Source organism: Pseudorca crassidens, chromosome 6 (assembly GCF_039906515.1).
Source record: "Pseudorca crassidens isolate mPseCra1 chromosome 6, mPseCra1.hap1, whole genome shotgun sequence".
NCBI classification, from domain to species: domain Eukaryota; kingdom Metazoa; phylum Chordata; class Mammalia; order Artiodactyla; family Delphinidae; genus Pseudorca; species Pseudorca crassidens.
The window spans coordinates 54625283-54650298 of record NC_090301.1 but is presented as its reverse complement, the minus strand read 5'-3'; the positions used below and the strand labels follow the sequence as shown (position 1 = coordinate 54650298).

The window sequence follows — 25016 nt, the reverse complement described above, 5'->3', positions numbered from 1 at the left end:
CAACTCCCAAATTTTAGAAACTAAAACCAAAAAAAAAAAAAAAATGGAAAGAATCAATAATTTTTATCCTAGGGTGTAAAATGTGATATATATGTGGTGGTAGACTGGGCTTGGGTGTAATGGACCTGACTGTAAGGGAGAGAAAATCCCATGAATCATTTTTATGAAATCCATGAACTCTTTCAACCCACTAACCTACTAAGTAGTGGTCTTATATTGCAAAAAAATGAGTGCCTCAATTCTGAGCCATTTATTTCCTTCTTACCAGGGGGATCTGGCCTATGGTGGCTCCAAAAGTTTCAGCTAAGAACATCATAAGACTTTGTTGTCTGAAGTGTACCTGTGTGCTTGTTCTGCTTTATGCTTGCGTCACAACTTGAAATTACATATGCGGTTTTTGTTATTTTAAGGCACTCAACCAGAACGCTGAACTAAGGAGTCGGTTGAACAGAATACATTCAGAATCTATTATTTGTGATCAGGTTGTCAGTGTAAATATTATTCCTAGCCCTGATGAGGTAAGACTCATTTTTAATAGATGTAGAATACTTATTTTATAGCACCTAAATCTACTGCCTATTTTTATTTATTTTTTATACAGTTCTTTCACTGCTGATATGATTCCCTGCATAAATATTGTGTTGCTGACAGTTCAGTGTTCTTTGGAGTGAAGGATGTACATGAGCTTGACATCATTGATTATTGGTGATCCGTTGTCTGTTTTTATTTATTCCTGTGTTCATCTCATGCTACTGAATATTTAGTTTGTATATACTCCAGCTTGTGAATTTTCTCTCACTCTTCATTTGAAATATTTCTTATCATCAGTGGCCCATGAAATGTTGAAAACAAACTCTTTCAGCTGAGAAGGTGCTAAATAAAAGTTTGCTTAAGGTTTGTTTTAAAAGTCCTATCTAAGAAGAGAAGTCACCTGACCTTGCTAAGATACTACTATTAGTGCTGCTACAGTTCCTACTGATGATGATGCTAATAATTAATGGTTAACGCGTGTCAAGTGAATGCTTACTATGTGCTTGGCATTGTGCTAACCCAGTTTATACATGTTATCTCATTTCACACCCCCAACAACTCTCTGAGGTAGGTGCTATTACTCCATTTTTCAGAAGAATTTTTGAAGAAATGGTTAGAGGATAGGAGAACATTCAGTATTTGGGCTAAACTTGAGTGTATAATTCTGTTTATAACCCTTTATAAAATTATTATTTTTAGCCATGAGAATTTATACTTTTCAACAGTAATACATGTAACAAGGTGAGAGTTTTAACTAATACTGAGGCCATATTTGCACCAAAAATGTACATTTTTCTAGAAATCTGTGGGTGCAAGTGTTCTGCCATCTAACTGCTTAGGAAATACCATCCCCAGACAGCTTCTCTTTGATGTAAGTTACCCACCCCGCGTCCATCCACCTCCATGGGTCCTGTGATCTCTGATGACACTTATGCCTACTCAACTGCCCAGAATCTAGAGGTATTTCTAAAATTTTGTCATTCAAAAATTAGTCAACCATCTCAGTTTGAATCTTCTTTGCAACTTGAAATGTGTACTAGAATATATATATTTTAGTTCTCTTACATATTTTTCTGATTGAAACTTAAATTGTATCCTTGAAAACAATATTTATTACTTACTGAATAAAAATGCAATTTGAAATAAGGTTCAATACTCTAATCATATGTTTCATTGGATAAAATTCATGATCAAACTGGAAAATGACTTTTATATATTCCGTCTCAAAAATTAGTCTTCTAGACTGTTTTCTTAGCATATCTCTAGTGGTTTCTACAGACACTGCTTGAGGTGTAGTATACTGGTTAGAATATGGCTAGTTAATGACAAGCCTAAGCATGTGACAAGGAACTTGTCTCCACAGTCAATTCAGAGTATTGATAGGGGCTCAACCTGTTACATTCCACTTAATATTAATTGAGCATAGATTTAAAATCAACTCACCTTTCAGCTGCACCTTTTGGATTCTTTAGGCATATTGGAAGGAAACTTATGCAGTGGTCATTACTCAGTTGCAAGTGAAAATTAGCTGTGGTCACCACTTTTTTAACATATAGTATGAATTTTTCTAGAAATCTGGCTAGTACGTCATGGTCTCATTTGAACAAATAGCCATTCTTACAGGGAAGAAAAGGATTACACCATCTGCTTTTCTCTTCTGTAGGCTGGTGAGCAAATCCATGTCAGTCTCCCCCTGTCACAGCAAGTAGCCAATGAGAGCCGCCTCTCCATGTCGGAGTCTGTCTCTGAGTTCTTCGATGCCCAAGAAGTGCTCCTCTCTGCAAGCTCATCAGAGAATGAGGTAAGGTTCCTTGATGCATCAACCCTAACTGCTTCTGGCCATGAGTTTCGGTTAAAGAAAGTAAGACTGTGGAACTTTTTTTTAAAAAAATATTATAGTAAGATGTCTAAATAGTAGCAAAGCCAAAAGCATGTAAACTATATGGTTTCCATTTACTGAGCCCTTAACACTGGGCACCAACTCAATAGTCACAAATTTGATGAATGAAAAGAAAGAATCAAGATTTATTCTGACTTATCTGTACAGTTCATATTTCAGGGTAAACAAATAGTTGATAACAGACTCCTTTATAGAAGGAGACTAGCTAATAAATACATTAAGCGTGAGAAAATAAGAAAATTACCATTCATGTTTGTACAGACACACACACACATCCATACACATCTTTACCAGAGACAAGAATTTGAACTTAGAAGGATAATGTCTAGCAGATATCTAGTTGGCTAATTATCATTTTTGGAGGTTACCACTGGCTACCATAAAAGCGTTATTGGATTGCTTGTCATGCCCGTGAATCTTGACAAGGTCTTGGAAACAAGAAATCTCTTCCTTGGTCAGGTTGCAGAAATTCTTTTACTGAAATTTAGTCAAGTACACTTAGAATTTTTTTTTTTCTTTTTTGGCATGGGAGAAGCAGCCAAAGCTCTTTCCCACACAGTTGTTTAAGAATTTTGCTATTTGAGATTGCAAATCTGTACTGCATTTTTACAAAAAGGAGATGAAATAGTTGCTCAGTGTTATTTCCATATGCATGGAAAATAGATTGAAAGGAAAAATCCTGACAATTAGTAGTAGTTCTTTTTGGATGTTTGGAAGTATGAGTGATTTTAGAAACAAAAATAAGTGGAAAATAGAAAGAAAGAGTGAACACATCACTTTTCTAATGGAGAAAAGCTAAAACAGAATTCTTGTATCAGGTACTGAATTTGTTACCACATCAAGCTAGGCACTTGCCTCTCAGATTCCAAGTCATACATTAAAAGATTCACAGAAACTCCCATTCACAAGACAGAGAACTAGTTTAATGCTAGTTCTACATGCTACCAGCATTTTTTTCTCTGACTCTCCCTTTTCTGGGCTTCCATTGCTGACCCAGTTCTTTGTCCTTATTCAAGCAGACAAACTTAACTATACATTATCTGGGCTTTGACCCATCATCTGATAAGTTCATAGCATAGCCCTATGAGAGCAACCTAATTTCCCTATTTCTAGTTCTTGGGGTCACATTCAACTGGGCACCCAGTTGCCACTTGCACCAGCCACTGGCAATGCTGAAATGAAGAGGATGTGAAGCAGGTTACATGCATGAGTCCAAGCAAGAGGGTGGTGCTACCCCCGTGAAAGAGTGGACCAAGTGGCCGATAGAGGGGCAAGGTAGTAGATGACAGAGGCGTGTGGAGTTGATATACTCACTTTAAGGCATTGTGAGTTTATCAGACCTCCCAGTGGAGTTATCTGGCAACCTGTTGGATGTTCAGGTCTACAGCTCAGGGAGAAAGCAGGTCTAAAGAGAGAGCAAGAGTCAGCTCAGGATCCACCCAACCACCTGCCTGTGAGACATTGCCACCTGGGTGCTCCACAGACTGTCTAATTCAGCATGTCCAAGTGAATTAATCAGCAGCCCCCTTACACACATGCACACACACACCCCCCAAGGGGAAAAACTCAAACTTAACCCATACTTCTCATATTGCTTTTCTAAGTGCTTTTCTCCCCAGTTGTTCACATCAAATACCTGAGTTGCCTCAGTATTTCCCTTCACTACCACCCATCACCCATGTTGATTTACTCATCGGGTTCTGTAACTTCTGTCACCTAAATACTCTCAGATACATATAATTTCCTAAAGCTTCACTGCTGCTACTGCAATTCAATCCTTCATCAGCTCCCCACCTAAATTACCCTGTCAGTCTCCGTAACTAGTTTTCCTGCCTCCTTTATTGCCTCCTCGAATCCATTTTCCACTGGGCAGCCTGGCTAATCTTTCCAAAATGCAAATCTGATGATGTCCCTATTCCCCAGTGTCCAATATAAACTCCTTAGCTATCGTACAGAGACTCATAATCTGGTCTCTGCTCTCAGCTGCAGCTTCTTGCAGCCTCTCTTCTGGTGCCTTCCAGAGGCCAATGGAGTGCTTCCTGTAGTTGTCAATTTGCTCCAGACACCCCTTGTCTGTTGCTGAAACAAGAAAAGTGACTCTCTCCTACAACCCACACTGGAAAGAACTAAGCTATACATCTATTCTTTGTGACTGGATCTTACAGGTTTTCATAAAATGTCTGTGTTTTACTTAAATCTTTCCCCTTTATCACAACACTCAGTCTTAAGTATTTGAAGAAGCTAGACCAGGAGATAAACCCAAGTGACGGGCACCTCCATGTTCTCAAGGTTGCTCTTCCCCTTAGGCTAAGACTTTGTTCCTGAGGCAACCTCATCTGCCCAAGTTTCCAAGTTCCCTTGTGATGAGATGCCCCCAGAAGGCTCCTTGAGTCTCTGGACAACAGACTTGGCAAGCCCACCTGGTTGGTTTACTGTACATGTGAGAATCCTAGTAGCCGCTGCAGGATGGGCTCAACTGCATATTCTGCATGACAGCTGCCAAAGGCTCTTGGGCCTCTGCATTGCCGCCCACCCTGGCTGAACACTTCCAGCGCCACGCGGTCAAATCGCTCACTCACTTCAGTCTACTCAAAAGTCACCTTCTGAGAAGCCTACCCTGGATGCCCTACCTACAATGTAGAGCTACCATTTCCTCCTCACCCCTGACCTTTCACTTGCCTCTTCCCTTCTGATTTTTTTTCCATAATGCTCATCACTATCCAACAAAATATATATTTCGTATGTTTATTGTGTGTCTCCCCCCACTAGAGCGAGGGCAGAGATTTCACCACTCTGTCCCCAGCACTAGAACATTCTGGTGAACCAGGAACTCAGTAAATATTTGCTAACTGAATGAAGGAAAGAATGCTTATAGCTCATTACATACGATTAATCGGAGAACCATCTGGGCCTTAGCTGTCTTACATTAACATTTTCCATAACTGAGAGAAAAATCTTTATGTGCTTCACTTAATGAATGCGCAACCTCTTTAAAAAAAATGTTCTTCTCACTTCCAGAATGATCTACTTCCTTGCCTTTTAAACTTGCCTTTTAAACTTGTTTCTGCAATGCTGCATGCCTGGTCGCAGTTAGAAAAAAATATTTCCTGAACTCTCTTGAATCCCAAACCTCTTAAAGAGAAATATTTGGCTCCAAGACTTCTTGAGCATGGGAGAGAAAACTAATATATATTAACTGTTTCATTATAATATGGCAGAGCCTTAACTGTATATACAGGACAACGTGAGTGGACCATAGCCAGACTGCCCGGCCTTAGCTACTGCTCACACATACGATAATATAGATCTTATTCAGGGCCCACTGTCATTGTAGAGCTCTTTTATATTCTACACGGAACTTTCTACATGGGCATGGATATTGGACTATTTCTATCATATATTAGTTTGGGTGAAATTAGAAATTGAAGAGGACTAGACTGTTTATAGCTTCTAAATGTTCATGTAATAAACATGCATGCAACATGAATTAGGTTCAGGCAGGCCTTTGTCTTCTCTTAACATAATTGGATGTGATTAGCTTTTTTCAGAGAAATCACATGGAAGAGTTTGATTTACCTTTTATTTCTATCAAGGTTTAGAATGTGGCTTTCATGGGCCTAAAGGCTTAGCCTTCCATTTAGTTGCAGTCAATGAGAACTGGAAGCCAGCTGCAGTGGGAAAATACAAATGAGAAAAAGACTTTATTCTCAATTTGCTATCTTTATAGCATTGCTCAGGGCGCAAAAGCAAAACTATCATTATTCATTTACGCAAAATCATTCTGAGTATAACTCTATCTCCCTAAATATATTAATTCTCCCCAACTCTATTAAAAACATCAGCAATAAATCCAGAAACCTTAAAGGCAAAGGCTGATGGTTTTTATTACATACAAATTTAAAACTTTTACATGGCCAAAAAGAGTGGCATAAACAAATTAAAAAATAAATTGCAAACTAGAAAAAAATGCAGTGTATATGACAAGCTGAAAAATGTGTGAAAGATAAGACAGCAGTTTCACTAAAGATGAAATTCAAACTAGAGATCTTTTATGTGTGTTAGGTAGATACATACTAATATAGATTGATAATGTATAGTGTTTAAGTGGGTGTGAGAGATGGATGCTCTCATATACTGATGATGAGAACGATGTAATACAGTACAGTCTTCTAGGAGAGCAATTTGGCAACATACAGCTAAAGCCTAAAAGAGACTCATTTGACCCAGCAGTTTCGCTTCTGGGAATAAATCTTAATGAAATTGCCAGACAGATTCACAGAAATATGTTTACAAGGATGTTCATCCAAGTATTGTCTGTAAGTAATAAAAAATTGGAAGCCACGTGAATGCTGGTTAAGTTCCTTGTGTTATATAACTGTCTAATGAAATACGTTGCCATTCCAAGTAAGGATGAAGAGCTATATTTATAAGAATGGAAGTATATTCAGAACACTATAAAATAGTATGTAAAACAATCCCCTTTTTCAGTATCTAAAGATAAACGTATCAGTGTGTTTACATAGGCATTTTGAAATTGGGGGTAGTACCTATGAAATGTTGAAAGTGATTTCTTTTAGGTCATAGAATGGATGATTTTCATATCATCTGTTTAGCTTCATGTAATTTCTAACTTTTTACGATAAGAATGTTTTGTTTTTATGTTCAGAAAAATTAACAGCATATTTCCATTTTGAAGATAGTAAATAAGTATCAACAGCTTTCTTGCCTATAGTAGAAACATTGGTTTTCCCATTCCTCTGAATGGCTCTACAGTACTTCTCTGTTTTCTTATCTGCTCTGTCTCTAAATCCCCTTAGTACATATGTTGCCCCTTAATTTTATTCTTTTTTTTTTTTTTTTTTTGCCTGTGCTGGGCCTTCGTTGTGGTGTGCGGGCTTCTCTAGTTGCAGCACGCGGTCTCTAGAGCACATGGGCTCGGTAGTTGCAGTGCGCGTGCTTAGTTACAGTATGTGGGATCTTAGTTCCCTGACCAGAGATCAGACCCAGGCCGCCTGCACTGGGAGCACGGAGTCTTAACCACTGGACCACCAAGGAAGTCCCTGCCCCTTAATTTTATTCTTATGTGAATTTTGGTTTCATTTTAGTTCCATGTTTCTCTCACGTAGAGAATGGCTTAATTCTCGATTTCTCCCTGTCCCTAAATCTTTCTCCCCTGCCCCCAGATAATCTGCCAGATTTTGTCCGTATACTTCAGATGTGGTTCCCAAATGCAGTTTTACTACTTGATCCTTACTGTGGCCATCTTAGTGTTACTGGTCAGTATTTCTTACCCAGATCTATGTAGGATCCTATTGTCTGGCCTCCCTAGGGAAAGCTGCTGAGTATCTTCCTGAGAATTAAATATGACTCTGTCATTTCCTTGCATTTAATAACTCATATGATTATATTGTGAACCCTTTATGTTGACATGAAAAACCCTTCACAGTCGGACCTCATCTCGTTCACCCTGTCCTCTGTTACAGCCACTCGACTTCTTAGCACTCCTAGAATAAATGTTTCTCTCATGGTCCTTGCTGTTGCACACTATCCCTTCTTCTTGTGCTTCTCCCCCTTCTAACAACTGGGCAACTCCTGCATCCTCCAACACCCAGTTCAAATACTACTTCCTCCGGGCAGCCTGTCCTGACTCCTCTAGGGGGATCCATAGGGCCTCCTTTTTTTGCATATTCTTACTGTGTTGAATTGAAACATTTCTGGTTATGCGCTGGCCTCCCCCAGCGTCTCAGCCCAACTAAGACAGAAAGCTACTTAAAGACAGGGCTGCTTTCTGGCAATCCTACATTCTGGCTCACGGGGGACCCTCAGGTGTTCATTGCACATATGCCACATACAGTTCCCACTGTGACCTCTGCTTCTCATTTGGGCAATATCCTGTTGTTTTTCATTGTTTGATTTTTCTGAACTTTCAAGACTGAATGAGAGTTCTGATCCTTTCTACTTTCTTCCCTTCCTTAGGCTTCAGATGATGAGTCTTACATCAGTGATGTGAGTGATAATATATCTGAAGACAACACCAGTGTTGCAGACAACATTTCTCGGCAAAGTATGCATCCTTTGAGCTTCCAGGTGGTTCTATCTACATGCCAAGTTACAATGCTGATGATTCAATGAACAATCATTTTGACCCCATAGCTAATTTTTCCTTTTGCAGCTGATCAATAAATTGTTACTCATATAATCTGGTGAGGTAAATGGTTGAAAATTTTGTTAGGTAGATGGTTAAAAGAAAAAGTTTAAATATCGTATATTAACGCATATATATGGAACCTAGAAAAATGGTACAGATGAACCGGTTTGCAGGGCAGAAGTTGAGACACAGATGTAGAGAACAAACTTATGGACACCAAGGGGGGAAAGCGGCGGGGGGGTCGGGGTGGGGGTGTGATGAATTGGGATGTTGGGATTGACATGTATACACTGATGTGTATAAAATGGATGACTAATAAGAACCTGCTATATAAAAATATAAATAAAATAAAATTCAAAAATTAAATAATAATAATAATAAAAGACATACAGAAAAAAAGAAAAAGTTTAGTTCTTGGGCAAACCAAAATTTTATGTCCTTCGTATTAAATATATTTAATTTTTAGAAGTTTGACTTGTCTTTTATTGTGTAATACTTAAGTATATTTAACACTTTGTTTAAAAAACTGTACGTTGATGTTTTGTGCATTTATCAGCAACCTTGTATTGAAATAATTCTCTTCCCTCTTGAGAGAGTATAATGAAGGCTTAAGAAATGTATCACAATCAGAATTATTTGAAAGGGTTCCTACCCTCCCAGGTTCTGGGAAATAAGAAAAGCAAGATCTCTTGCACTGTGATTCTCCTCTTTCTCCCTCTTCCAGTCTTGAACGGGGAGCTTACAGGAGGAGCCTTCCGAAACGGACGTCGAGCACGCCTGCCAGCTCCCTGTCCCGACACCAGTAACATTAACCTATGGAATATCTTGAGGAACAACATTGGTAAAGACCTGTCTAAAGTCTCCATGCCTGTGGAGCTAAACGAGCCACTCAACACTCTGCAGCATCTCTGCGAGGAAATGGAGTATAGTGAGCTTCTGGACAAGGCTTCGGAAACGGACAGTCCCTATGAGCGCATGGTAATAAATAACAGAGCAGCGCCCTTTGGAGATTTGCCAACCCTAGACCTGGGCTAAGGCAGAATTCATTATGATAGCATATTTGGTTGTTGCCTAATACTCTCACCACATAGGTAAGAGGAATCCATTGCATAAACCAGGCAGGGCCAAAAAGATCCAGATACCTCTACTGAAAGATACACACCTTGTGACTTATTCTTGGTTCTGGGTGGTTCTAAAGTTAGAATGTAAAGGTATCACCCTCCTCACAGGTTTAAGACATGCCTAGCCTTGCTTTATCAGCTTTTCCTGAATGCCAGGGGAGCCCATTTGTTCAGGAACTTAGGTCTGAGAAAGTAACCTCCTGTTTGTTCTTTGCCCTGGCCTCTACTCCATGTGATTGTGGAAAACTTGACCTGCCCTCTGAAAAGCACCACCAGCCACAACCCTCCTGCTAAGATTGTGCAAATGGCATAACCTATACACTGGCTTTCAGAACCTTTGAACTCTGTGATACTCAGGAAGTTGGACAGACAGATAAATGAAGAATATTTGGCTTCAGTTGTCTGCTGGTTCCCATGAAGAGAGTTTAACCTCATTTTCAATTATCTTTTTTTCCCTATGAGTATATGAAGAGTGTGTGCAAAAAATAGAAAATGCAGATGCCGTCAAATGAGCACCCACTGATGGGGATGTATAAAATCTAGAGGAATAAGAGACAAGCAGACCTGGAAGTAGTCTCTCCTATATTATTTTCCTTTCTTAAATGTTTTAACAGGTTCTTATTGCTGCATTTGCAGTTTCAGGATATTGCTCCACCTATTTCAGAGCAGGAAGTAAGCCATTCAACCCTGTCCTTGGGGAGACTTATGAATGCATTAGAGAGGACAAAGGATTCCGTTTTTTCTCAGAACAGGTAAGTCCCACTGGACTCAGTGAGTTTCTGTATAGAAACTGTAGGAGTGCTGTTTGATGATGAAAATAGCTTTTTGATAAACATCTGATTGAGATGGGTTATAATACTAATTAACAGAAAATTCACTTAGCCTATCTATATAACTACAACTTCTAAGTGTGTTTAAGCATGAAGTTGTAAAAGTTAAAGATTCAGTAATTTACTTATACATTTTGAGAATAATTCACTAATAGAGATGGATGAGTTGAGTAGTTTTTATTTGGGGGTAGCCAATATACGTTGTAAAAAATTATCATTTATGGAAGTTTTAACACTGATGTCATTTTTTGTTTTTAATTCCCAGGTTAGCCATCATCCACCCATTTCTGCCTGTCACTGTGAATCCAAGAATTTTGTGTTTTGGCAAGGTTTGTATTTCAATTATCACTTCAAAATCCAATTGATGAGCCTATGAGAAAGTTTCTAGTTTCCAAAGTACTCAGTTTAGATTTCTGCTTTTAGAACTCAGAGAATATTGGTAGTTGGTGTGGAGTTCAGTTTGAGAAATTAGATTTCTTGATGTAAAGATGGAACCATGTCATCTAGGAGATGGGATTATTTATTTAGGAAGCAAAGCCCTATGGGACAGCAGAGCTCTATGCTGACTATGCCAGCTCAGGGCTATTTCCTTACCTCATTCAACTCATTGTCTGCATCTTTAGCACGGAGGTTGTATCTGCTGGCTTCTTGCTTCTTGAGGGTGTGCAAAGAGATCTTAATCCTCAAAGAAGGCTCTAGAACACGTTGTATGTGGTCACAGTCTATTTAGGTATATATACATTGCAGTGATTTCTGGTCTTTTAACTCACTGAGGCTTGGGGGTTTGGAATGAAGTCTCTACTAAATCAATACCCATTGTTCGATTAGAATGTTGCAAACTCGCCTAGAATAAAAAGTTTCAAAACCCCTCTAGAAAGAAAAATATATATATATAAATTTACCACTAAGTGTGAATAGTTCCCTCACATTCAGGGGAGGTCCAAAGGTTACTTCACTGATCGCAGTATGACTCTTCTTACATGTACTTCCTCAACCTAAAAAGGATATAAAATGATAGAGCAGCACTGTGACTGTACTTTATTTCAGATTAAGAAAGTAAATCATTTCTTGTTCATCAGAACAAGAGAGTCAGAAATTTTGTGGAGATAGCACTAAGCTCCCTTATTTCATCAGAATGAGACCGGGCAGTTATTACAAATACACAGATACACCTGAGTGACCACAGGTAAAACATAAAGCCATCATGTGAGATGAAGTGCTGGGCCCTGGGTAGTATCTTAACAGCCAGCACAGGAACATGTTCATTAAGTTAATCCCACTTTCTCATAAATCTTACCTATTTGTGTTTAGAGGCATTATTTTTTTACTGTTCTCCCAAGTCATGTACTCTTTAAATATGTATATAAATCAGTCGTACTGCAATACCACAATCTGCAATTACTTTTTCTATACATCATACACACACACATATACACATACACATATATATACATATATATATAATATTTCCACCATTTAGTTAAAACTTGAAACAACATTTGTGGAGACATTAACGCAGAGTAGAGTCTATGTATGTGTGTATGTGAATATGCACACACACACACACACAGGTTATTCCAAGACTTTACCAGTTTTATTTGTTGAAAACACATATAGAGCATATATTATGGAAAAATATACATAGATATTTGCGGGGGGGGGTTCACAATTAATCTTCTCACCTTGGGCCATCCTCAGGCACTTGTCTTATTAAAGCAACACTATAGAATCAGTTGGGATTACAAAAGTTTCCTTTGTAAAATATAAAGTGTAATACAAAAGTTCATTTTTCTAGAGCAAATGATTAGATATGGAGTGTATATTCTTGTCCTCTGCCTTATGTCGTTTAGATATCAGATGGAAAAACAAGTTCTGGGGGAAGTCGATGGAAATCCTGCCTGTGGGAACCCTGAACGCCATGCTTCCAAAGTAGGTTGCGCTCATCTTCCTTTTGGTCTCTTATCTGCTTTTTTAAATCATAAATGGGTATTTGAAACTCTAGAAGGTACCAAGGGGCCATTTTCCTGTATGGCCAATGTTTCTGTTAACTTCACCGAAGTTTTGAGACTGGGCCCCGACAAAAGCAAATGAGAACTTTAGCAAATGTGTCGAAGCTTCCTTTTTATCTCTTCACATCCTGCATTCATCAGTCAGAGCCTACCTGTCCCAGTCACCACATTAGTTTGCATTTTATATGAAAATAAAATGCAAACTAAAATGGCTCTTTTTAGCCATTTCTTTTTTATATAATCTATACTTTCACTTTCGAGTTCATCTTAGATCCAGGCACTATTTTTTTTTTTTAACATCTTTATTGGGGTATAATTGCTTTACAATGGTGTGTTAGTTTCTGCTTTATAACAAAGTGAATCAGTTATACATATACATATGTTCCCGTATCTCTTCCCTCTTGCGTCTCCCTCCCTCCCACCCTCCCTACCGTAGCACTATTTTTAATGTATAGTTAATTAAGGAAGTGATAGAATCCTTTTATGGTTGTTTTCTAGAGGATATAGCCTATACATCTTAAAATTAATTGAAGTTTTCATTGAGGCCAAAGGCTTGATTGTTTTTCTTTCTTTCTTCATTTGGTTGATTTTTGTTCTGTTTTGTTATTGTCTATTTGAATGACAGAATTTGCTGGTAGATTCAATATAGAGGACGGTGGGGAGAGGGAGGAATTCCCACGGCCACAAAATAAACTTTCAATATTTACAAACTCATGAGGAAGAGAGTTTTCCATAGTGCCTACATCATACCAATTCATAAATTTTTTAGAAACCCAGAAGCATTTCTTTTTGAAACAGTGTTTTATTTGAACATATATGTAATGCGCAAATTTAAAGGTGAGTAGGAACTGTCATCGCCTTCCTTGGCAGAAACTCGGTAACCTTACTCTCCAGAATTTGTATTAGATTCATGCCATCTATGCTCATCAGTCTTTTCCCAAAGAATTATTCACATATTTGGCCTTAACTCACAGCATGAAACAATGTCCTCAGAGTAGCCTTTCTTGAATGTACACCCTACTCTCTCCTCCCTGGGACCCTACTGTGATGGCCCATTGCCTATAGGGTAAGTCCAGACTCATTGGTGGGTCATTGAGGGCTTTGTCTGCTCTGCCCTGTCCCACCTTTCCAGCCTTACCTCCCGTCACACCCACTCACCTGAAGCATGCCACACACAGGTCCCCGGATGCATTGTGCCCTTCTGGCCTCTGTGGCTTTGTCTCTGCCTTTCCCAGCCTGTAGTACCTTCCTCTCCACCCTCCAATCTTAGACCAGACGCAGCCTCTTCTAGAAAATCTTCCTTGCCACTCGCCCCACGTTCCGGGCAGATCTAAGGACACTCCTCTGTGCTCTTATAAGCGTCCATCTATCCCTACCGTACTATTGGCTCCAGGAGAGCAGGAAACAGACCCTATTCAACTTGGTAGCTTTAGCACCTGGCCCATAGAAAGCACTGAAATGTTCCTTAAATGAATGAATCATGTCATAAATGGCCTTGACCACATAGAAACTTCCAAGAAAGAAATAAGAGAAAGATGAGGGGAAAGGAAGCTATGGCTAAAAAATATTCTCATTGGTAGGAACAGTAATATTTATTTGTTACCTTCACTGTTTTTAATCAGTGCTGTATTCTTCACTAGGTATGGAGATTGCTATGTGTGGAATAAGGTCACCACGTGCATACACAACATCCTGAGTGGGAGGAGATGGATAGAGCATTATGGAGAAGTAACCATTAGAAATACCAAAAGCAGTGTTTGCATTTGCAAACTCACATTTGTCAAGGTAAATAATCTTACAATAGCAAAGGACATAAAATGCTTCCTAGGGAAGAAATAAAACAATTACCTTAAGCCGCAGCAAGTGAGTTAGTTCTGTATCATTGATCCTTATGGACATTTTAGATAAAAAAGCAGGACCAGCTGGTGGAGTTGCTCCGGGCATGCAGACGTGTGACGGTGTAGAGGTCAACAAAGGCACCATCTTGAAAGAGAAAAAAAAAATTCTTGTTAAAGAATTTTCTTTTTAAGCAGCCAGTTCATTAAGTAAAATTCCAGAGAGTACTTCTTGCCTATAACAAGTCTCCTGGTTTATATTCCATTTATATTCCTGCTTGATTACAACATATTCAAGTGATCTTATTTTAGGGAACTAAATATATCGCACTTGTCATTTTCTGAAGATGCATAGAGATGATAGCTTCCAGTCCCTATAAGCTTATCCAACTCTGCCATTATTATATATAATCTTAAATAAGTTCAACAAAAAGCAGTACCTTTATTAACAAGAGAAGATGTTAGATATTTTTCTTTTTTCCTTTTTTTCTTAATAGACTGATTAAGTGGTTCAGAACTGAGGAGCCAGGATCACCATTTGCGCTGACTGGGTCGTGCGTGACAGTAACTGTGCGCACTTAGTTTTTTAGGCTAGGGGAAACTTAGATTTAGGCCTGCCCCTAATATTTGCAGAGCTCAGGGCAAGAGTACAAATGGCAGTCCCCATACCGTATGTGTAAATATTTAAAGTATGTAAATCAAGCCCACAAGCTGTCAAATAAAATATGTTCTATCCTTTCACGCTGACAAAAGTACCTTTTTTGACAAAACCTGCAAGTCCAGGTTGGACACTTGGGAACACCGAGCTGGAAACCTGGCAGCGCAGGAGAACCAGTCTGGCCCACGGCCTTCCCCACTTGCTTCCCACCCCCAGCTCTGCCCTGCGCTGCAAGGGGCCGCAAACACGTGTGTAGGCAGTCCAGTCCACACCCCCACAAACAGCCACCCTTGGCCACCCCTCAGGCCTAACGATAAATCCAAGGAAAGGCCTGTGCAGGCTGTGGAATAAGCTTAGAACCATTTGTGGGTTTTTTGGTTTTGGCTGTGTTCGGTCTTCGTTGCTGCATGCGGGCTTCCTCTAGTTGTGGCAAGAGGGGGCTACTCTTCGTTGCGGTGCATGGGCTACTCATTGCGGTGGCTTCTCTTGTTGCAGATCACAGGCTCTAGGCGCGTGGGCTTCAATAGTTGTGGCACGTGGGCTCAGTAGTTGTGGCTCACGGGCTCTAGAACGCTGGCTCAGTAGTTATGGCACACAGACTTAGTTGCTCCATGGCATGTGGGATCTTCCCGGACCAGGGCTCAAACCCATGTCCCCTGCATTGGCAGGTGGATTCTTAACCACTGCGCCACCAGGGAAGTCCCGCTTAGAGCCATTTGGACAAGGAATTCTAGGGTCTTGCGTACTTGGGGCCTGATCTAGAATAGGGGCCAAGGGATCCAGATGGGTAAATTCCTGCCGACTTCTGACCCCTTGGGGAGGAGCATGGCTGGAAGAGAGCTAGAACAAGGTGTTCCTGATTAAATTTAGTCATTTACAGCTACTATGAAAATGATTTTACAAACTATTTCTCCTGTTGCCAATTGAAAATCATTAAAATCCATGAGCCAAGGGTAGTTCAAGACAGGACAATGGGAGGAAGAAGTTGCTTAACCTGTAAATTAATATTCAGTTAAGATAGAAACTGAGCCTTCTCTGGGCTGTGTTCTCATGCTCTAACATGGAATGGGGTCATCCCTTTCTTAAAAGTTAAGTCAGCTAACACTTAGATAGCCACCCTTCCATGCAAAACATTTTGAGATAGATGCCTGGAAATGGTTTGCGTGAGAAACTTCAAGGTTAAGAAAATTTTCCATGTGGAAGTTACAGGGATTGGTGTTATTAAAGAGATTGAGTGTTTTAACTGGAGTTTGGTTTCTCCAGGTGAATTATTGGAATTCTAATGTGAATGAAGTCCAGGGGGTTGTGATGGATCAGGAAGGGAAGGTGGTGCACCGGCTGTTTGGGAAGTGGCATGAAGGGCTGTACTGCGGTGTGGCCCCTTCCGCCAAGTGCATCTGGAGACCAGGTGAGACCGGCATGAGTGTCCTGCCTCAGGGGGGCGCCATGAGTGGCAGAAGGCAGGGAAGGTCAGATCATCCCATGCGGTACACCTTATGTTTTCTTTTTCTTTTTATTTTTTTTGCGGTATGCGGGCCTCTCACTGTTGTGGCCTCTCCTGTTGCAGAGCACAGGCTCTGGACGTGCAGGCTCAGCGGCCATGGCTCACGGGCCCAGCCGCTCCGCGGCATGTGGGATCTTCCTGGACCGGGGCACGAATCCGTGTCCCCTGCATCATCAGGCAGACTCTCAACCACTGTGCCACCAGGGAAGCCCCTTATGTTTTCTTTTAATAGATTAAAAACATAGATGCTTAAGACAATAATATTTACATCTATACTCAATCCACAAGTTAAATAAATTCCAATATTTGATAGTAAGGAGTTGTAGAATTGAGACCAAATCTGACGTGTGGTCAGAGATTGGGCTTCATGTAAAATCTCTCTAAATGTAATAACTGCATTTCAAAAACTAGGTATACTTATTAAACCATTTGAATAATTGAAATATACAAACTCAAATCCCTACTCGTGTTATTTATTCTCTGTTTTAGTAAAACAAAGGAAAGCCTGCAAACATCCATAATCCACAAATTCAATAATTTAACCAGAATAAGTGATCTTTTTACTTGAGCATCAAAGAGCTGCAATATGCTGACATTTAATAAAAGACATCAAGAGAGTTCTGGTAATACACTAGCATATAATTGACTATCAAGTACAAATGGAACAAGGCTCCACATGACATTTATTTTCATTGGAATTTTGTCAGTTAATCCCTAACTTTAATATTAGTTGTTGGTTTCCTCAATGAGTATTTAAATTCCCTGCTAGTAGAGTGGTTTGTTCATTCACTTGGCAATTATGTATTGAGTACTGACTGAGCATCAGGCTTTGTTCTAGGAGCTTGGAGCACATTAATGAGCAGAGCCTACAAAGATCCTGCTGTCGAATTTAGTTTGAAAGTGCCAGTAAACGTTAATTTAGATCTGAATCTTTTTCTTTTCTAAATGGAAGTAAATTGTAAGTGTTTTTTGGTGAAATCTTAATGCTTATAGTTAGTCACCCAAGCATTTAGTTACCCAGTTGGGTATTTGAGAGAAAAATTAACCAGTGAAGACTACTGTATGTACAAAGTTTTATTTTAAAAGCTGGATTTTATTAAATATATGAATCTATCAGTTCTGATAATCAACATAAAGTTTACCATTTAGCAAAATAAAACCAATTTAGTTCACTTAAAAAATTTGTAGGGACTTCCCTGGAGGTCCAGTGGTTAAGACTCTACACTTTCAGTGCAGGGGGAGCAGGTTCGATCCCTGGTTGGGGAACTAAGATCCTGCATGGCACGCAGCATGGCCAAAAACAAACAAACAAACAAACAAACAACTTGATCCCAGGCCTTAAGAATTCCCACAGATGAAGATCCAAGAAACAAGAGCTCACAGTCAAAAATCACAAAACACAAAAAGAACCCAGGCAGAGTAAGACTTACCACACTCTGAAAATAAGAGCACTTGATATTTCAAGAAATAAGAGGCCTCTTTCAAAACTATGATTAAATATCAACATTTATAGAGAAAGAAAACAATATTTACCACGAACAGATCCTCACTAAATGAATTTCCAAAAGATGCACCTTTATCATCCCACATAAAAGGTCAGAGATACAAGAAGGAACAGTGAGCAACCATACTGTGTGTATGTGGGTATATCTAAACAAACAATGACTGCAAAATTAACAGTAATATCTAACTCGTCAGGGAATAAGAATAGCACTTACATTAGAAAGTGGTGATCTTCAAGTTATTTGAGAGGAGGGTGAAGATACTGATTACCTACCCAGTGTCTTAAATTAAGTGTGCAAATAATCATTAATCCTTTAAAAAAAATTGCAATCTAATGTTTATGACTATAAATTTGATGTTAATGTGAGTATTAATTAAGCACCCGAGTTAAGTCAGCTCCTGCATGTTCTGTAAGCCTCTTTGCCTCTCACAGTGGTTCCTTGGCCTCATTCCAGGTTCCATGCCGACCAACTATGAGCTCTACTATGGCTTCACAAGGTTCGCTATTGAGCTTAATGAGTTAGATCCTGTACTAAAAGATCTCCTTCCACCAACAGATGCCCGATTCCGGCCAGATCAGAGGTGAGCAGGGCAGTGGTATTTAAAATGAACACTAGGTCATGGCATGGTGCTTACAGAAGTCATCAAGACTTTCGCCACCATCATTTATTTATTCATTGAATCATTCATTCCCTTATTCACTCAGTAATAGCTGAGTCTTCTACCTAGGTAAAGAGCATTCAGAGGATGATCATAATAGAAATTAGCTCAACAAAAGTTCCCCGCAGAAGGTAACACAGACGTTTTTTAACAAAAAGTGCCCCCCCCACCAATTTACCAAAGGTCTGCAAATTATTGAACTCTTCACACAATCACTCCTCACCTCAGTGTTTGTATTTCTATAGTTCTATTACTCTATAACGTGGACTATCTTTTTTTAAAAATTTTTTATTGAAGTAACATTGGTGTTACATTATATAATTGTAACATTACATATATAGTAACATTATATAATTTTCATGTATGCAACATTATTTCTACTTCTGTATACCTGTGTATGCCAAAAATTTTGTTTCTCTCCATCACCATACAGTTGATCCCCTTTAACCATTTCAGTGAAGAATAAGAGGATAAGATACAGGGGTACCTAGAAATACTTTGAGTCAAAGTGTGGAGTTTTCCCAACATGTTTTTGATCCCCTGGGGTGTGAGATATACTCAAAATACAGTACCTTTAATACCTTCTGATTCTTTTTTTTTAAAATTATTCTTACATTGTTCTGTACTCATGTCCATTCCTACAGAATTAGTTTTACTTCTTACGAGAATTCTACATGTCATACAAATTGTATCCAAGGTCATTTTCTGTTCCCAGTGTCTTTGTGGCTTTATCTGTCTTCCACCAAAATGTTCCCAGTATTGAATGTTCTACTATTTAGTTCCCTCATATTCCCCCCTCTTTCTCTAGAACATGCAGTCTCACTATTTGACATTCAAACTTATCAGTAAGCTTCCTGTACAGTGTGTATCATACTGTATACCTGTTCTTTGCTCTCATTTTAGAATTTAAATATTTGCAAATCACCATTGGGTCTGCTTTTTTCTTCTCAATTCTATTTCGGTATTCCCTTTCTGAATTTCATTTACTGTTCATTTCCTTTCTGTAGCCTTTTGTAATTTCCCCCAACTGTTACTTTATCCTTTTTCATCAGTTTTACTCTCTCCAATAAAACAGGAAAACTCCTTCCCTCTCAATCTGTTCTAAAAGTAGCTGAAGAACACTCAGGTACCATCCTCCATGCTGTGGCCTTTAACAAGTGCTTTGTGATAACGTGGAAAAGGAGCACAGCCGGGGACTTCATGATGTCCTAACCCCAGACTCTCTAGTCAACCTGAAAATCTCAAGTTGTGGAACCCTAGACAGCACAGAAAAGTCTTCAAAGCCAACCACTTACTTTTCACTCCTCCCATTTTATTGCTGAATTCAATAATTCAGTTCACATACACAGAAAGTATGTTAGCTGGTGGCAGACAGAGAGAGTGTGGCCTGGGGAAGGGGCGAAGGGACATAATCAGAGCATTACTGTTCACTGTGTTATGTTCACAGCAACCAGAATTTAAGTTTATGCAAATGAGATTATTTTGTTCTCAGAGAAGAAGGTAACGTATTAAAAGATAAACTGCTTTCTCCTTAGATTTTTGGAAGAAGGAAATTTAGAAGCTGCAGCAGCAGAGAAGCAAAGAGTAGAGGAACTCCAGAGATCTCGAAGACGATACATGGAAGAAAACAACCTTGAACATATACCAAAATTTTTTAAGTAAGTCAGTTTTCATGTTTTGCAAATGGTTGCCACAAGCAATGAAAAACTCTAGGTAAAAAGAAAATGAGGGATAGTTTTATGTCCAGGAAACTTCGAGGTGGAAAATTAAACTGATTTTCATCACTGGTTTTGCCAGTGAAAATACTGAATCAGATTTTGGTCTTGTGAAAAGTTTGTAGGGCTTCCCTGGTGACGCAGTGGTTGAGAGTCCGCCTGCAGATGCAGGGGACATGGGTTTGTGCCCTGGTCCAGGAAGATCCCACATGCCGCGGAGCAGCTAGGCCCGTGAGCCTGTGCGTCCGGAGCCTGTGCTTAGCAATGGGAGAGGCCACAACAGTGAGAGGCCTGCGTACTGCAGAAAAAAAAAAAAAAGTTTGTAACCATAAAAATAAATTTTCCTCGACATCTCTTTTCCTTTCATGGACAGCAATAGAGAGTGAGGGTCTTGCCCAGAGGTTCTTTGTCCTCCAACTACCCCCTTTCGAATGGTAGAAACTTGTTCCCACTCCCTCACCCAGAGATAAGGTGGGACCCCACTGCCCACAAGGTCATCCTGGCTTCCTTAGTATTTAATTTTATTTCTATCACATGGAGCTTATATCCGTTCAGATTTGATCCTTCTGTGGTGTGATCGTGGGTGATTATTACAGGATTATTTGCAGGATACATCACACAGACTAAGCTGTAGTTTCCAGATCCATCTGTTGCCCTTCAGAGCCAGGACAGATCAGCTCAGAATAACCTCATACCCTTTCTAGTTGCCATCTCCTGGCTGCGCTGGAGCAGAAATGCAGTCTTGCCCTTTAGATGTTGAAAGTGCCCTCGCGTGGACCCTGAGGAGGCTCTTACAGCTAATGAGGTTGCATACTTTCCCCACAAGTGAAGCAGAGAAAATTCTTGTGGGTCTGGGGTCTGAAGTTCTAGTTACAAGGTTTGTACATGCTTTGTCTGGGCCACTTCACTTTTTTTTTTTTTTTTTTTTTTTGGCCATGCTGCACAGCATGTAGGATCTTTGTTTCCCCAACCAGAGATTGAACCTGCACCCTCTGCATTGGAAACATGGAGTCTTAATCACTGGACCACCAGGGAAGTCCCTGTTTGGGCCACTTCACTTTCTAGTCCTGCCTTGAGGTGATTTATTCCCGCTCTTAGCCCCTCTCCTCATGACCCTACCCACTTCCATTTCAAACATTTCACAACAAAAGTGGGTTTATTTCTAGTCAAAATAGTCAGATCATCAATCAACAGATAGGATGCTCACTGGCTTACCAAGTACTGCTTATATGTACACGTCTTATCTACAGGAGAGGGTCCAATTATCAGGTCACCTGAATGAGATTTGTGTCTAATGTTGATTTTTATACTTTCACAGAAAAGTGATTGATGCCAATCAAAGAGAAGCCTGGGTTTCTAACGACACCTACTGGGAGCTGCGAAAGGACCCTGGGTTTAGCAAAGTAGACAGCCCTGTTCTTTGGTAAACTGGGAATATAGAGCTAGCCAACATAACACGCTCTGAATGAATGAATAACTATGCACAATTATGTTTCTTAGAGCTCCGCGTGGTTTCTGGGTCGACTGAAAACTGACCATTTGCTTTTCTATTCATCTTTATAATAGACTTTCAGAAGTGCATTAGACAAGGCCCCTAACCACTTTCAGATCCTTTCTGTTTTGCTGCAACCATATTCCTTAAAAAACATCCACACCCTCCTCGAAAAGCATAAAAGGAGCAGAATATAAAACCCGAGGTCTGAAGAGTCTATAAAGAAAAACAAACTGTAACTGGTGCTTAAAGCTGATCCAGAGAGTTTAAAGCAACATGACATATGAACCACGCATTCGGTCCTTTTCTGGAAGCGCCATCCCCTCATTGCAGGAGCTCCTGGGCCACAGCAGTCAGCTCAGATGTCGAGTGTGTCTGTTTGATGTGGTGTACTTGTGCTGGCCTTGTCAAAAAAGACGATGCTTTTTTGACATCGTGATGCTTCTCAGAACCTGTTCCATCTGTACGCCATTGTTCATGCCTTAAGAAATGCAAAGATGTACAATAAGTCATTTTTTAAATGTGTGCCCCTAGGTTTATGTGAAGGACAGATGTTTTGAATCATGGCATGATTCACTTTCTGGGATCAGAAGAATTATGAGACTAACTCAAATGGATTGAAAAAAGTAAAAAACATGTGCTTTACTTTGATATATTGGTTACTGTATCATATGTCTGAAGGGCAAGAAGGAAAAGGTGTGCTAAGTAGATCTCTGTATTCAGTTGCTCGTCAGTTTCCTGTCCTGCGTACAGTTAGTAAACCATCCCTCTTCCACCTAACCTCCCAGTGTGCCCTATTATTTGGCAATATCCGTATTTGATTTGAACACTCGGCATCAGTGTTAAAACTTTGGAAGGAAATAACAAAAAGCATATGGAATTTGTCTGTGGGCTTAGGAGTACTGTAAACATAACTAATTTTGAGTGAAACACAGTGTAACCCACATGTGTCCTGTGCCCAACCCATCGGCACTGTTGGAATTCCACTGGGAACAGACGTGAGACCACTAGAAGCTTATTTGCAATGTTTAAATGAGTTCTATGCAAATTCATATTTCATATTCTCATCAAGTGTTTCTGTATGATACATGACCACATATTAAACATTTACCTTGCTATTGGCAGAGATATAAAACTTAAGCTAAGGAATTTATCCATCCCAACAAAAATGGGGGGAGGTGAGGGACAGAAATGTGTTTTGAGTACTTCAGGATTTGTTTTTTCCTCCACTAATATATAGAGGCTTTTGTAGTAACTTGCATTAGTATTCCTGAGTTTCTGCACATAGATAACTATTTAAATGCCTATATATTTTTTTAAAAATCTCTTTAGAGATTTTCCTAGAGAATTATAAAATCATGTATATTTTATTCTGTTACGTTTTTATTCTTAGACTCTTACCATCAGATTTTACGTGTTATTTTAATCTCTGATAACAAGGTTACTAACATCTTACATTTTGTTATGAGGTGTTGATTTTAGTGTTGTTTCTCCCACTCAAAGCATTCCTAGTAATGGCTATTCCACTATCAAACCAAGACTGCTGAGAGCATAAGGGAAAACTCTGAAGTCTCCACTAGGTGGAGCAAGTTTTAGTTATCCTGAAACTCATTCCTCCTTTTATCTTAGTCCATACGTTATATGTACAGCATGCACTGGTTTAGAATGAAATTTCATTGTCAAGCAAACTCCCTAATCCATCACTAGCTCTGAGCATGTAAGCAACACCCTCCCTTGGTGTCTCAATGTCTTTAATTCCTATTTTAAGTCTTGGGTGCCTTCCCGCATAGTAGTAAAATTTCCCTTATTATCAATTCTTTTTCTGCTCATTCATCTTGACGTTCTTTTATCTGCATCCTGAGATATATGCCTTTAATTTTAATTAGAATTTAATTAGAATTCTTTTGACTTCCTCAGAGAGGTATGTTCTCCCATGATTGGTAAAACTTTAGATACTGTTTACAGTGCTTCTTGTCTGTATTTACTAGCACTTCCCTGAAGAGTCTCCAGATTTTAGCCTAAAGGTAAGGAACGAATTCTGCAAACAAAGGTACTACAAATAGGAAGATACCACAAGTAGGAAGGTGAGGCACCAGGTGACCAACGATAGTATCAATCAGGCAGCTGGAAGAGGACCCAGGAGGGAAGCAACTACTGTACCTCACAGTGAGTTTTAATTAAGAAAGAGAATAACTAGTAGAATGGACCTTTACTACCTAATAAGTTAAACAGACAAATCAGGTAGGTGAATGTTGGTCAGAGCTAACCTGAAACTCTGACTAGGATTTCAAGATGAGAATGAGAAGAATGTCAAATTAATTAAAATCACCACATTCTTTATAATGTCCCAGATTTATAATTTATTTTGAGGTTCTGATATCCCCATTAGAATTCGAGTTCAAGTGAGCAATTAAGTTTTAGGTAACGCTCCTATAATACCTGATTCACAAGTCTCCCCATCAAACATTCATACCAATGTAATGGCCCCATCCCCTATTTCTTTCTCACTTTTTATTTATTTGATGGTTACAGAATTGTGACACTTATTCTGTTCGGAATTTTCATCTGCATAATTTGGGGGCTTTTGAGACTAGTTTAAACAGCAAAAGGATAGAACAGATATTAGGTCATTCTTGATAAAACATGACTTATTTCTTAGAGTTTTATATAAACCTTTTTATTTCAGGGGCACTTTTTTTTCCCCTAAAGCAATCTAGGATAGAAGTGGTCTTAATATATCTTTATACCTCCCCTGTGATTTACTGTAAGCTCCTTCATGTTTTTGAGCTGGTCATTAAGGAAAGCAGTAAGTGATGATGGTCCTATGGATGTGGCTAGGCAGAACAGATTGATGGCACACACTAGCATGCATAGAGGCCGACCTGAAACTAATTATTTTGCTACCCAGGGTGCAAATTTACTCTCAGATTTTACTGTTATTTTATTGGGTTGTTTAATTAAGTCATTATTTTTCATGGGTTACTTGAAATTCCAGGCAGTCGTAAAAATAAACCTCATTTGAGATACCTTTTAATATTGCACATCAATTATATGTGACATAAAAACTACCAAATGTATTTTGGTAAGAGAAACCAAGGAGTTTTTCATAC

General features: G+C 39.3%; 1 protein-coding gene across 12 annotated transcripts in view; it reads left to right on the top strand.

Moving 5' to 3' along the window:
- Nucleotides 1–22686, top strand: part of OSBPL6 (oxysterol binding protein like 6) — a 207072-nt gene extending 184386 nt beyond the window's left edge. For 9 of the 12 annotated variants that reach the window (XM_067741421.1, XM_067741424.1, XM_067741425.1 and 6 more), the window contains 12 exons: nucleotides 411–518; nucleotides 2195–2332; nucleotides 8408–8495; nucleotides 9304–9557; nucleotides 10315–10452; nucleotides 10796–10859; nucleotides 12381–12459; nucleotides 14180–14324; nucleotides 16296–16440; nucleotides 18495–18621; nucleotides 20235–20357; nucleotides 21733–22686. In XM_067741421.1, the coding sequence (XP_067597522.1) occupies nucleotides 411–518; nucleotides 2195–2332; nucleotides 8408–8495; nucleotides 9304–9557; nucleotides 10315–10452; nucleotides 10796–10859; nucleotides 12381–12459; nucleotides 14180–14324; nucleotides 16296–16440; nucleotides 18495–18621; nucleotides 20235–20357; nucleotides 21733–21841 (1518 nt within the window). In that variant the 3' untranslated portion in view covers nucleotides 21842–22686. The remainder of the gene's footprint in view (nucleotides 1–410; nucleotides 519–2194; nucleotides 2333–8407; nucleotides 8496–9303; nucleotides 9558–10314; nucleotides 10453–10795; nucleotides 10860–12380; nucleotides 12460–14179; nucleotides 14325–16295; nucleotides 16441–18494; nucleotides 18622–20234; nucleotides 20358–21732) is intronic. The other 3 variants (XM_067741428.1, XM_067741431.1, XM_067741432.1) reach the window with 1 other exon arrangement.
- The last annotated feature ends 2330 nt before the right edge of the window (nucleotides 22687–25016 follow it).